At 32.6% G+C, this 14,384-nt stretch overlaps 1 protein-coding gene across 1 annotated transcript in view; it reads left to right on the top strand.

Annotated features, from left to right (window-relative positions):
* LOC126887123 (integrin beta-1-like) overlaps window positions 1-14,384 on the top strand; it is a 75,006-nt gene that overhangs the window by 25,861 nt on the left and 34,761 nt on the right. The window contains exon 2 of the mRNA XM_050654481.1: window positions 8,446-8,584. Within this exon, the coding sequence (XP_050510438.1) occupies window positions 8,446-8,584 (139 nt within the window). The remainder of the gene's footprint in view (window positions 1-8,445; window positions 8,585-14,384) is intronic.

Genomic DNA, 14,384 nt, shown 5'->3' with positions numbered 1-14,384 from the left:
TATTTAATACTGAATAACTTTTCTCCGGGGCGAAATTCAAAATTTTTTTATATACCTCGTATAAAGTATATAAAATTGATGATGGCTGCACCTTAGGTTTTAGACAATTCAAAGCTATTTATGAACAATTGCTTTTTTTCGCAAAATTGATAATAAAAGAGTTATCCTACTTGTAAGAAATAAAAATGAAGTTTAGAATCTAATAATTTCAGAAAAATTTGTAATTTTTTTTAATTATAATGATGTAATTCCGCACTAAAACATATTTTTTGATTATTAATACCGTTTTATAATAACAATTTTCGAAAGGCCGAAGTCACTCTTGGCCGAAATTAACATTTTTTGACATAACTCGTATAAAATCGATAAAATTTGACATCTGATGGTTGAATCATAGGATTTACATCATGCAGAACTTTTTATAAAGAATAACTTTTTTTCGTAAAATTAGTAATAACAAAGTTTTACACATGTTCAATTATCCATACATAGACGCTGTAAAATTTTAAAAATTAGGCAACCCCCATTTAGAACAGGCTTTTTACAGGCATCCCTAGTTTTACATATCCTATAGGCTTTGTACTTACCAATAGTGTTAATTTTTTTTTTGTTAAACACGTCAGTCAAATTTATAAAAAAAATCATTTTTTAATTATTAATTAATTATAGTCAGAACAGGATTATATCAGGCACCCCTTGTTTTTTATAATGTTGAACATACTAATTTACATATAAAATAATTTTTTTCCATTAAACAGATCGGTGCAGTTCGACCTTATATCGTATCCTCTACTAGTACATAAAGTAAGAGAAAATAATACGGGAAAAATTACTTCTTTGGTCTGGTCGACGCCGGGCCCCTTACATCGCCAGGCCCCGGTAAAATGTACCGGCTGTACCACCCTCTCGGCGGGCCTGCGTAGAGGTGTAGGAAGAAAACAAGTTTCTTGGTTGAAAAACATTCGTGAATGGACTCAGATATCAAATGCAGGACAATTATTCCATATTGCAGAAGATCGAGAAGCCTTCGCAATGGTGATCTCCAACGTCGGATAATTCTGATATGGCACGTGAAGAAGAAGAAAATTAGCAAGTAGATTTTATTAAATTTAGCAGATGCCGCCACGGCATCCATGTCATCGTGATTTTTGGTTTGTGGATCGAGGCTGGCGGCCCGAATTTTACTGGTTCAGAGAGAATCAAATATGCGCTTTCTGAAGAAACTCTGACGAGAGTTGAAACTAGTTAGGGTGCTTTTGACGCTCTATGAACTAAATAAAATAAGACGGCTCTTCTTTTGGTTCACAACGAAATGATTATTTATTATTTTTATTAGTTCAACTCCTATTCTGAGTATTGGGAACTAATCTTTGTTGAAATACTGTACTGTGCTGGGCAGGCGGGTAGTGAGATACAACTTGATAAATCTACCTCGACCTTCTTAGCTCCGGCAATTTGTTGTATTGCAAATTTTAGAAGCCACGAATCGTGTAACCAGAAGATTAGTTCTAATAAAGTTTTATTTTTGATATTGTTAATATTAAAAGCAAAACTTTCGTTCGTAAAAACTTTTTATGTAAAATTGTATATACCTAATATACACTCAGATGCAAAAAAATCGATCCACTAAAAATTTGGTCATTTTTGAAGTTTCGAATTTCCTAAACCTGTTGTTGGATTTAAGTGATTTTTTTACCACGTTATACGCTCTGAGCTTCGCTGGTGGCGCTCCTAGCGGATTACTGGAATTATCTTTCACCGGTAATTTTTAAATTTATTATTTAATTGTTATCGCTTAACATTTACAACGCAAAAAATTAATTAAATTGTAATCGATTTTTTTAAGATTTTGCTAATCATTTTGACGTTCTATTGATAAAATATGAATTTCTTACTTCGGATACTTTCACAATTATCGTGTAGATGGCGCTAAGATTTTTAGATTAAATTATAATTACATATTAGGGAACATTAAAAAAACTTAAATTCAGTATTTAAAACGTAAGTATATTTAAGGTAAAAATATATACCACAGCTTTGACCAACCAATATTTTTTATAATTAATGTTTTTAATTTTAATTTTACATTAATCACTTTGACATTTATGTCAAATTTCCGGTAAACGTTTACAGACTTGCCACTACTGGCGCTCGAGAATATGTAAATATCCCCTCTACGTACGAGCTCACAGCGGATAGCCTTATTCATTGACAATATCGCTGTAATAATATTGTTGCTAGACAGTCAAACTGTCATTATATACCGGGTGTACGAATCAAACTGTGCCTTTTTCTCAAAGTTCGCATCACCCTGTGGACTATTCTAGCATTTATAAAATACTGAAATTAAAACGTAACTATAGCCCCAGGTTTTCTTAACATTTTGTCTTTCGATTCATTCGCTTGTATTGGATAATGAAAAAGTTAGGTACTTTAACAACTGGCCATGCTCGTCATCAGTACAGGGTGTTTCTAAATAAGTGTGACAAACTTTATTTTACATGAGAAAATAATCATAATTTGCTTTATAATCATAATGCCCGCAAGCGCTTCGTTTCCGAGATACGGGATGTTCAATTTTTTTTTACAAACTAGCGATTTATTTATTGCTTTAAAACCAGTTGAGATATGCAAATCAAATTTGGTGGGTTTTAAGACGTAGTTATTGCACATTTTTTGACATACAATTAAGAATTTAATATTCACCATTGGCGCGCAAACGGGTATTACGACCGATAATATTACCCGCACGCACAAATGTATGTCAAAAAATGCGCAATAACTACCTCTTAAAATCTACCAAATTCCATTTGCATATCACAAACCGTTTTAGAACAATAAATAAATCGTCAGTTTGTAAGAACAATTTCAACACCCCTATCTCGGAAACGAAGCATTTGCGGGCATAAGTTTATAAAGCAAACTGTCATTATTTTATCATGCAGAATTACCCCTTAAAGTTTGCTGTACTTATTTAAAAACACCCTATATTGACGAAAAACAGGGGTAGTTTTTAAAGTGCCTAACTTTTTTATTATCCAATATAAGCGAATGAATCAAAAAACAGAATGTTAAGAAAACCTGAAGCTATAGTTGGGTTTTAATTTCAGTATTTTATAAAAGCTAGAACATTCCACAGGGTGTTCCAAAGTTTGAGAAAAAACACAGTTTGATTCGTACACCCTGTATACAATGACAATGTACCTGTCTAGCAACAATATTATTACAGCGATATTGTTAAAGAACGATGCTATAACATATTAAAAAATTACTTAAATCGGACATCAGGTTTAGGAAATACAAGACATTAAAAAATACCCATTTTTTGGGGTGGCGGTTTTTTGTGCCGGTGAGTGTATAACCGAATTTTAATTTTTCTGTATCAAATATTTTACCTTGTTTACTATTTCTATAGGGTAAAAAATAACCGAGATAGAAACGTTTAAAGCAATATAAATTTGGCTGCGAGAACCATGTAACCGGGGCCATTTAACCTTTTATTTTTAAAAAGGTAAGGGGTTTAAAGAATTAAATTCAACGCTGTTTAATAGCCCTTAGAACTAACTTTTAAATGGTTTTTAGGCAAACCTGATATCGTAAAAACTAACGGAGCTATTAAAAAGAGACAATAACATTTTTTGGAAAAGATTTTTTTTTTAAGATAAATTTTGAAACATTTTTGGAGTAGGTATACATTTTAATGCTATCGACTTGTTCGGGGACTCATTTGATAGATATTTCTAAGTGCTTTGTCAAATGTTTAATAAGTTTATGTAGGATTGTAAATAGTTTACCTTATATTTTAAATTCCCCTGTATATCATTTTCTTAATTATTAATATTTACAAACACGAAACGAGCGGTTGTCGGCGAGGCTTTAATGCACAGATGGGTGGGCGTATCCAATCGAGGGGTAGTTTAAGTGAGCAGTTTCTGTTTATTTTTAAGACATAAAAATAACAAAGTAGAGCCCTTTGACCCAATTTTTATTACTAATAGGCTAGTTCCCGCGAAAGCGAATTAAACCATGAAAATGGGAAGATTAGCAGTAAGGGAATTTTGGTTGTGTGGGAACGAATACATTTAGTCGATGATAACACCATAAACGCGACGGACCTATGTTCTTAGGTTAAGGGATAATACTTAGACGGGTATTATATTGATTAGACGCAAATTATTTATAAATACATTTCCCTTTTGTAAGAGTAAGAACATGTAAGATTTTTGGTCGCAATTACACAAGTACTTTTATATTTCGATAATTTAATAGTAACAATAATTTAGACATCTATTTTATTAATTAAAACTATTAAACATCAAACGGACTTTTATTACGATTGTCTTTAAAGAAAACCTACATTTTGGGGGCTCAAACCGCGGATCTAAGAAAGACAATTTCGTTATAAAGTTCGCGAAATACCGTAAAGTGACGTGTAATTAAAAAATCGGCTCAATTGACGTGACGTAATTTTTGGAAACTGTTTATGACTGTTCGGGAAACGTGGAAACTGTTGGTGATTTTCGGACTTTTTTAAACTATTGGTGACTTCCGGACTTTGTAAACTGTTGGTGAATGGTTGTGTTGGTGGAGTAGCAGGCTAGTACAGTGTAGACGACACTGTTAGGCAAATACGACGGCTGTTTGGGCAGTGAAGACGACGACGACGACGAGACGCAATCATAGCAAGCAGTATTAACAAGGAGAAATCAGGTGTGTTTGTTCCAATATTTTAAAAATAGTCAAGACACTTTGGTCTTGTGTCTGGAAATTAGAAATCTGACCAAAGATTATTTTTTTCGAGGAGCTGTGAACTGGAACTTTTGACGATAAACAGTGAATGTTGAGAACTATCATAAATTATTTAACGATTAACTTCTTTTTGTTTTTTTTCATTGTTTGTTTCTGTTCATTTATTTTAATAACTCATAACTTTGTTAGTATTTGTAGTAAATATTGATAATTTTAAAGTAAAAGCGACTACAATTCTACAGTTCACAAGTACAATTTGCACAGGGGAAAAAATAATCTAACTTTTTAGTTAAAAGATAATCTATCTTTTTATTTTTATTTTTTTTTATTGTTTATTCTAATTAAGTATATACCTTGTTAAAATGCAGTATATAATTGAGGGAATTATGGACGACCCTGCTAATAAAGTAATACTTTATGGTGCAAAAAATTTCAATGACTTTAAAGAGAAGATTAAACTGTACGAATTGATTAAAAAACAGACGACGCAAAAATCAGTTAAAACCGAGACGCATAAAAAGACGTGGACGAACGAGGAAGTAAGACGAGATGAAAGAAGAGCGCCTCAAAGTAGGAATAAAAAGGAAGAAAAATGTTTCAATTGTGGAATTGAGGGACACAGATCGATGGATTGTCCTGACAAAGCCAAGGGAGTAAAATGTTTTAGATGCAATCAGTTTGGACACAGGTCTTTTCGATGCAATGAGAAAGAAGAAGAACCATCAACTTATGTAAATGTTGTTAACTTGGGGTATAAAAACTCGGTAACATTGAAGGTTGGAAAATTATCACTACGTGCATTATTGGATACAGGAAGTGACATTAGTTCAGTACGAGAAGATAGTTTTGAAAAATATTTTGATGACGTGATTCTTTCACAAAATATATTAGATTTAAGTGGATTAGGAGGTACGAGAGTTAAAACTTTAGGTTCATTTAATAAAATGGTAGAAATTCAAGGAGAGGATTTTAATATTTTATTTCATGTTATTCCAAAAGAAGCACTAGACGTTGAAATTATTCTTGGAAACAATATACTGAGACAAGCAGAAGTTACAATAACCGAAGACGGAATAATTTTATCTAAAAAAAGAGTAGATACTTTTATAAGGAGGATTACAATAATTAGCGAGCTGACAGTCAATAATGATTTTCAGATGAACCATACAGAAGATAAAAAAATAAAGACGGATGTAGAGGAAGTAGTCAAAAGTTACGAACCTGACAAGACAAAGATGACGGAAGCATACCAGGACTTCTTTATAAAAAACAATATTCTGTCTAAATACGAAGACAGCAAGGACATGTTAGTCATTCCGAAAAGAATGCAAACAGAAGTAATTAGAAACTTACACGAGGTAGGACATTTTGCTGTAACAAAAACACAAGATTTAATTCAAAGAGAATGTTACATTCCAAAGCTTGGAGAAAAAATCGAGCACTGTATAGGGAATTGCGTTAAATGTATACTTAGAAGCAAAAAAGAAGTTCTAGAATGCGTGAAGAGACATCAAAAGGATTTCGGAAATCCGCTCCGTATAATATCTGACAGAGGTACCGTATTTACGGCGAAGGAATTCGAAGACTATTGCGAACAAAGAAGCATAAAGTCGACGCCGTTTGAAGTACTGTTCGGAACGAAGATGAAGAACAAAGAAGATCTGAGGATGAAGGAGATCATAGAACAGGAGATAATTAAACAATTTGATGAAGATAGAGAGATGCTGAGAAACGAGAGTCGACGTCAGTTACTCAAAATTCAAGAGGAAAATAGACGCAGATATGATCTACGAAGAAAAAGGCCGAGAAAGTACAAAAAGGAGAACTTATTGGCAATCAAGAAAACACAGTTTGGTGAAGGACTCAAACTGCAGAAGAAATATTTAGGACCGTACGTGGTAGTACAAGTGAATCCAAATGACAGTTACGAGGTAAAGAAATCTGGATACCATGGTGGACTTCAAAGCACTTCAACGTGTGCAGAGTACATGAAGTCGCGGATAGGTAACTAAACGGAATTCGGGTCGAATTCGAACAGGATGGCCGAATGTAGGATTGTAAATAGTTTACCTTATATTTTAAATTCCCCTGTATATCATTTTCTTAATTATTAATATTTACAAACACGAAACGAGCGGTTGTCGGCGAGGCTTTAATGCACAGATGGGTGGGCGTATCCAATCGAGGGGTAGTTTAAGTGAGCAGTTTCTGTTTATTTTTAAGACATAAAAATAACAAAGTAGAGCCCTTTGACCCAATTTTTATTACTAATAGGCTAGTTCCCGCGAAAGCGAATTAAACCATGAAAATGGGAAGATTAGCAGTAAGGGAATTTTGGTTGTGTGGGAACGAATACATTTAGTCGATGATAACACCATAAACGCGACGGACCTATGTTCTTAGGTTAAGGGATAATACTTAGACGGGTATTATATTGATTAGACGCAAATTATTTATAAATACATTTCCCTTTTGTAAGAGTAAGAACATGTAAGATTTTTGGTCGCAATTACACAAGTACTTTTATATTTCGATAATTTAATAGTAACAATAATTTAGACATCTATTTTATTAATTAAAACTATTAAACATCAAACGGACTTTTATTACGATTGTCTTTAAAGAAAACCTACATTTATGTTATAAATGTACCATTTTCCCGTTATTTAAGATTGAATACGTAGATTTGACTACTCGTCGAAAAAAATTTACATTCAATTACTTATAACTCCCTTTTAGTTAAAAATAGAAGGTGTTTTTAGTAAGTAGTTTATTTCATTTTTTACTAGCTTCAATTTTAGTAAGATTGTATTTTTTATAAAAACTTATAGTTTTTGAGTTATTTATGAAAAATCAGTTAAAAACATACATTTTTTCACGAAAAATTAAAATCTTTGATCTTTAATAACTCAAAAAGTTTTGATTTAATTGAATAACTCTATATAACAAATTGTGCTTATAATTTGCCCCTCTATCGAATTATGGGGTTATTTTTAATAAAATAATTTTCACCCCCGAGAAGGGGTGACAGACAGATTTAAAAGGGTGGGGGCAGTACAAACCAAATAAGGGCGGTACAATCCAATACTAACGCAGTACAAACGAACATACGCATCCCGGGCCCCCAGATCGAAAAAGGGAGGATAGCATGTCACCAGCCCCTCCAGGCAGATTAAAAAGGGTGGGGGCAGTACAAACGAATGAAGGGTGATACAATCCAGTACTAACGCAATACAAACGAATGAGCTTTTTTTCGACCCTCAAATCGAAAAAGGGGGGCTGGTGACATGGACCTGTTTTTTTGTATCGTAGTAGTAGAAATTGAAATATCAAAATAAACATATTTTAAAGTAAACTTCTAGTTTATTCCCAGTAAAGATAGTAAATTGCTTTTTTGTCCTTAAAAGTAGAAAAAACATTTAATTGCTCTTGGGTAATATTTGCCGACTAATTATTTTAACTGTACTAATATCTAAGTGTTTAGTGTAAGCTCTAAAATGACTAATTTACAATAATTAGCGGGGTGTTAAAAAATATTATCTTTAAAGCTGCTTCTCGAATTTCTTCAACATTTATACCAAACATTGATACCGCCACTTGGTTGCACATTCTGACTGATTTGCGTTTTTTACTATACATTTACTTAATATCTTGTACAACATTCTAACATAATAATATTATCAAATATATTTTTAGATAACTGGCAGACAAGCTCCTCATTGTCGCCCTGATACAGACACATCAGATTTAACATGCTGGAAGACGAGCAAATACTGTGATTGTGACCTGAAAGCAGATCTGTGTGTGCAAGAAGAAAGTAATGAAGTGTGTTCAGGTATTTAAAATTGAAAACATATACAGTTGGTTTTATGATCTCGTTACTATCTACAGGGTGATTGATTAGTTTGATAAACCTCCGTAGATCCGTTATAGTAATAGATAGCAATAAAAGTTAATAACAAAAATTGTAGCCAACTTTGGGCTTCACATTACAAAATTAGTTAGAATGTTACAGGGTGGTCGATAACATGTGAGTGACATACCAAAAGTATGTTTTTTTTAATGGAACACCCTGTATTTTATTTTATATTCTAAATCTTCTTAACTTCTCCATTACAAAAAAATAAAGGTTTGTTATGTTATACATGGTATTTACAAAGTTATAACCAATTTTATATGAAAACCCTAACACGTTCAACTCAATGTATAAATAAAAATAAGCACAAAAGCAATGGATTATTTTTTAATAAAATAAAAATTTTATTTTTAATTCAGTTGCAATGCGAAGACAAAACAATCTTACTTTTCAATTAGAATACGGAGCGCAGTCCAGTCCTCTGAATCGCAATTTTCGACTCTTATTGGAGCCTCATCAGAGAGAACGTAGGCTTGTTCTCCATACTCCAACTGATCAGCACCGAGAGCCTTTCCCACCCACTGCAACTGAAGTGAAAATATTAGGTGACTAGCGTCATCTGACAATTAAAAGATGAAGTTTTCGATTCTAATAGCATTATTAATAATATTTAAAAAATATTAAAATATTACTAAATAGTTATTTATGATATAAGTGTTAAAAGTACACGTTTAAGGCACGCGATAGCGAGTTCTGCAATTCACATGAGTGCCTTAAAAATGTACTTTTAACACGCATATCATACAATATTTTTTCTACAAACGTAATTACAGGACAATATCTACAAAAAATTTTACTTGAACGTTACTGACATTCCATTTTTATATTTTTTTGACATTACATCAAAATTGTATATACGGTCAATACGAACTGCAGTGCCTTAAAAATATTTTAAAACACTAGTGCCTTAAAGTAGCATTTTTAACGCTCGTATGGAGTGCTAAAAATTGCATTTTTAACACGGTTGTAGAAAAAGATTTTTAAATCGAAAACTTATTGGTCCATTTCCTTGGTAACACCTCCACAGCTTCAAAAATTTGCAAGCCAAATGGATGCTGAAGCGAAGAAGACAAGAGGGAATTCAAAAAACTTACAATTCACGACCCCGTCTGTTCAGCTGGTAAATTCCAACAGAAAATGGACCTAGTTACTCGAAGGAGTAAAGACCAATATAAAAATAAAATAAAAATTTTATTTTTTATTCAGTTGCAATGCGAAGGCAAAACAATCTTACTTTTCAATTAGAATACTGAGCGCAGTCCAGTCCTCTGAATCGCAATTTTTGGCTCTTATTGGAGCCTCATCGGAGAGAACGTAGGCTTGTTCTTCATACTCCAACTGATCAGCACCGAGAGCCTTTCCCACCCACTCCAACTGAAGTGAAAATATTAGGTGAGTAGCGTCATCTGGCAATTAAAAGATGAAGTTTTCGATCCTAATAGCATTAGCATTATTAATAATATTTAAAAAATATTAAAATATTACTAAAAGATTTTTAAATCGAAAACTTATTGGTCCATTTCCTTGGTAAAATCTCCAAGGCTTCTAAAATTTGCAAGCCAAATGGATGCTGAAGCGAAGAAGACAAGAGGGAATTCAAAAAAATTCAAAAACAATTCACGACCCCGTGTGTTTAGCTGGTAAATTCCAACAGAAAATGACTTACAATTTCTGAATTTTCTGAGTTCAGAAAACTTCATCTTTTAATTGCCAGATGACGCTTGTCACCTTTTCACGTCAGTTGCAGTGGGTGGGAAAGGCTCTCGGTGCTGATCAGTTGGAGTATGGAGAACAAGCCTACGTTCTCTCCGATGAGGCTCCAATAAGAGCCGAAAATCGCGATTCAGAGGACTGGACTGCGCTCCGTATTCTAATTGAAAAGTAAGATTGTTTTGCCTTCGCATTGCCACTGAATTAAAAATAAAATTTTTATTTTATTTTTATATTAGTCTTTATTCCTTCGAGTAACTAGGTCCATTTTCTGTTGGAATTTACCAGCTGAACAGAGGGTGTCGTGAATTGTAAGTTTTTTGAATTCCCTCTTGTCTTCTTCGCTTCAGCATCCATTTGGCTTGCAAATTTTAGAAGCCTTGGAGGTGTTACCAAGGAAATGGACCAGTAAGTTTTCGATTTAAAAATCTTTTAGTAATATTTTAATATTTTTTAAATATTATTAATAATGCTATTAGGATCGAAAACTTCATCTTTTAATTGCCAGATGACGCTAGTCACCTAATATTTTCACTTCAGTTGCAATGGGTGGGAAAGGCTCTCGGTGCTGATCAGTTGGAGTATGGAGAACAAGCCTAGGTTCTCTCCGATGAGGCTCCAATAAGAGCCGAAAATTGCGATTCAGAGGACTGGACTGCGCTCCGTATTCTAATTGAAAAGTAAGATTGTTTTGCCTTCGCATTGCAACTGAATTAAAAATAAAATTTTTATTTTATTTTTATGTTGGTCTTTACTCCTTCGAGTAACTAGGTCCATTTTCTGTTGGAATTTACCAGCTGAACAGACGGGGTCGTGAATTGTAAGTTTTTTGAATTCCCTCTTGTCTTCTTCGCTTCAGCATCCATTTGGCTTGCAAATATTAGAAGCCTTGGAGGTGTTACCAAGGAAATGGACCAGTAAGTTTTCGATTTAAAAATCTTTTAGTAATATTTTAATAAATTGAAGAGTCTCAGATGCAGAATCCATCAATTTAATAAAAATTAAAATGGTAAATAGTGATTTAAACCTGAGACTTTTCGCGTTGAAAGTTCTTACTGGTACATCCTTAATCTGCGACTTTTTCAATTAATAAGACAGCAGACGACGAATATAGAACACGAAAGGAAAACGATCACATTCCGCCTTCATTCGTCTAGGAAAAGGACAGCAGAGGAACTTTCAGTACTCAAACCGAGTAAAGGAAATAAAATAATAAATGATGGTTTTGCTTGTTTTCGATTCAGAGGGTTGCACACCCGCTAGACAGGTTGTTTCTACCATTTCAGGCGTCCTCAGTAGCTTTTGTTAGCGTGCACACCTCTGAATCGAAAAATAGCTCCACCATCATTTTAAAGGGAATCTGAAAAATAATTCAAATTACCCATTAGACGCGATACAGCGACATCTCATAACAAATTGAAGAGTCTCAGATGCAGACCAAAATGATTAAACCATCGTATTTATTGGACGATTTTACATAAAAATGGATGTTTAAATATTAAAAAATAGATAATTTAGTAATAATTATATGCCCCAACAATATACAGTGTGTCCACGGATGGAGTGCCCAAGAGGAAAAACTTTTTTATTTTCAATTTTAGCGAAAAATGTCATGTCTGATAAATGTTTTGCTTGTTCTAAAACCCCATAAACCGAAATAAAATTAAAGTTTTTCAAAACATGCTTAATTTTGTAGCCAATTTTATGTAAATCACTATACATTTTTGCACAAGTTCGAAATCATAATAATAATCTAGTGTTGCTAAGCTACAATGTAGCTGACAACTCCGATAAATAATTTGCGAATTGTCATTTTCTTTTCGACAATGTTAAGCAAAATATTGATCAGGAATGACACTTCACGAGATCAATTCTTTGTTGAAAAAAATGACAATTTTTTTGCGGGTTTTCCCAACAAAATCTTTAATTTTCAAATAAAGTTTTAGATAAGTATTTATCTACCAATAATTAAATAATTTGGTAACTTAAAAGCCTTCTTGGTTTAGATTATAGTTCCAGAAGCTAGTGAAAATTGAACGAATATTTTAGCAACAATTCAATTGTTAATTAATAATTTACTGTCGCAATAATAACCAAAATAATTATGATACACTGATCAAACTTTGAAATCTTATAAAGATGAGATGCCTATTTAACATTTTGTTGACAAAATATAAATTTTTTATTTTTTGCATAATCTTTCAATGTTAAAAAAAAATAGTTATAAACAAATTAACGTTTCTCAGAAAGTTTTTATTATATTCTAATTTTAAAAAATAGTTAAAATGCATATTTCAAATATTTTGAAAATGAATGCTTTAAAATTTTTTTGCAACCATTTGCAAAAAAATTATGAAACAGCAAAGTAAACATACGATGACTACGTTGTTTATAATTTTTTTAATTCTTTCAAAGCGTAAAAGTGAGTTTAAAGTACCAGCTAATTATTTACAAAAAATATCGATTATTAGTTTAATAGTTATATTTTAATTTTTATATAGGTACACATAAGGCGGTGTTGCCAGATTTCTCCACTGCGTAATGCAGCGAGGCGAAGGTGGTGGGGTAAGAGAGAGGGAGAACCTTATTTTACGAATGACCATCAGGCCCAGATGATCCCATGAACGAGTTTTCGTCTGCCGTGCGCATGACGTCACTCACAGAGTACCTAATCGCTGGCGGGATATATAGAAACCAATATAAATAACGGCCAGTTTTTCTTATTTTATTCAAATTAAAAAAGGAAAAAATCTGAACTTTACACAGAAGTTACTATATATGTAAATACAACTTTTTGTCCAAGAAATTTCAAAATAACTACCCACAAATTAAAATTAAAAATCATATTTAGAAGACCAAATAAATTTGTATAAATAACTTAAAAACTAACCAAGTAATCACAAAATATGTTTAAGCATTTCTTTTTAAATGTGTTTGAATAGAGCGTAGATACTACCAAAAAAATAAATATAATGTGTTGTTTTTGACTTAACGTTTGTATAAATACAATTCTTATTCCTATACTTATTACTAAATTTTAGGCAAGTATGCTAATAAAAACGTATGAAATATGCGCAATCTTGAAAAAATGTGAAAACGTTGAATTATTCACGCCCACTATACACTTAACCAGAGATAGGATGGCGCGCAGTCGTGGGCGGATCCTCCTTGGCGCGAACTACGTCACTCACACAGTTGTTTTAAAAGTTACCGTGCAGTAAACATACGTTTTCACTTATAAATTCGTTAAATTTGTATTTATTTGAGATTTTGTGGCTTCTTTTTGAATCCACATTATGAAATGAGAAGCTTTGAAAAGTAAAAGTTATAATTATCTCTGTCTGCTTAATAATAATTTTAAAGTATTCTGCTTTTGTATATTTTCTGTTTCAATTATATGTCAAACCTTCCAATTTTGGCGTTAAATCAGAATGTATCATCTCGGTCAGCATAAACATTCTATTATTTATGTAACCGATCTGATTCTATAAATAACAAGATAGTATCTTCCCGTAGCGCAAATACGTCCGAGTTCGCGCATCGCATGACGTAACTGGAGACCGGAATTTGAATTCTTGATGTTAGCTTATAGTCCAGGCTGTATCGTCGCCCCCGTTAGGTAACATATTCCGATTCGATTTTGTTGCACAAACTCGCTTAAAAAGAGTTGCTTATAACAAATATACAGAGTGTCGGGAGGTGCCGCGGTCGGAAAATTGTTTAAACAATTTTTTTAAACAAATTCAAAAAATCTATTTTTTCACTTCAAAAAATCAATTTTTTCACTTCGTATAATTTTTTTTATTCTTTGGGTCATTATGAGCCAAAAAGGTCTCTTGTAATTTTTCTCTAAAATTGACTGTTGTTGAGTTATATTCGATTTAAAATTAAAAAAACGCGAATAACTCGGTTAAAAATTATTATTATGAAAGTCAAAAAGCGACTGAATCAAAGGTGAAAGCCCCCCTACAGGATTCTGAAGAAATTTTGTCATTATTTTATTACTGAG

The sequence above is a fragment of the Diabrotica virgifera genome, chromosome 6 (assembly GCF_917563875.1).
Source record: "Diabrotica virgifera virgifera chromosome 6, PGI_DIABVI_V3a".
NCBI lineage: Eukaryota > Metazoa > Arthropoda > Insecta > Coleoptera > Chrysomelidae > Diabrotica > Diabrotica virgifera.
Note: the sequence above shows the minus strand (reverse complement) of the source record. Positions and strands in the feature narration are given on the sequence as shown.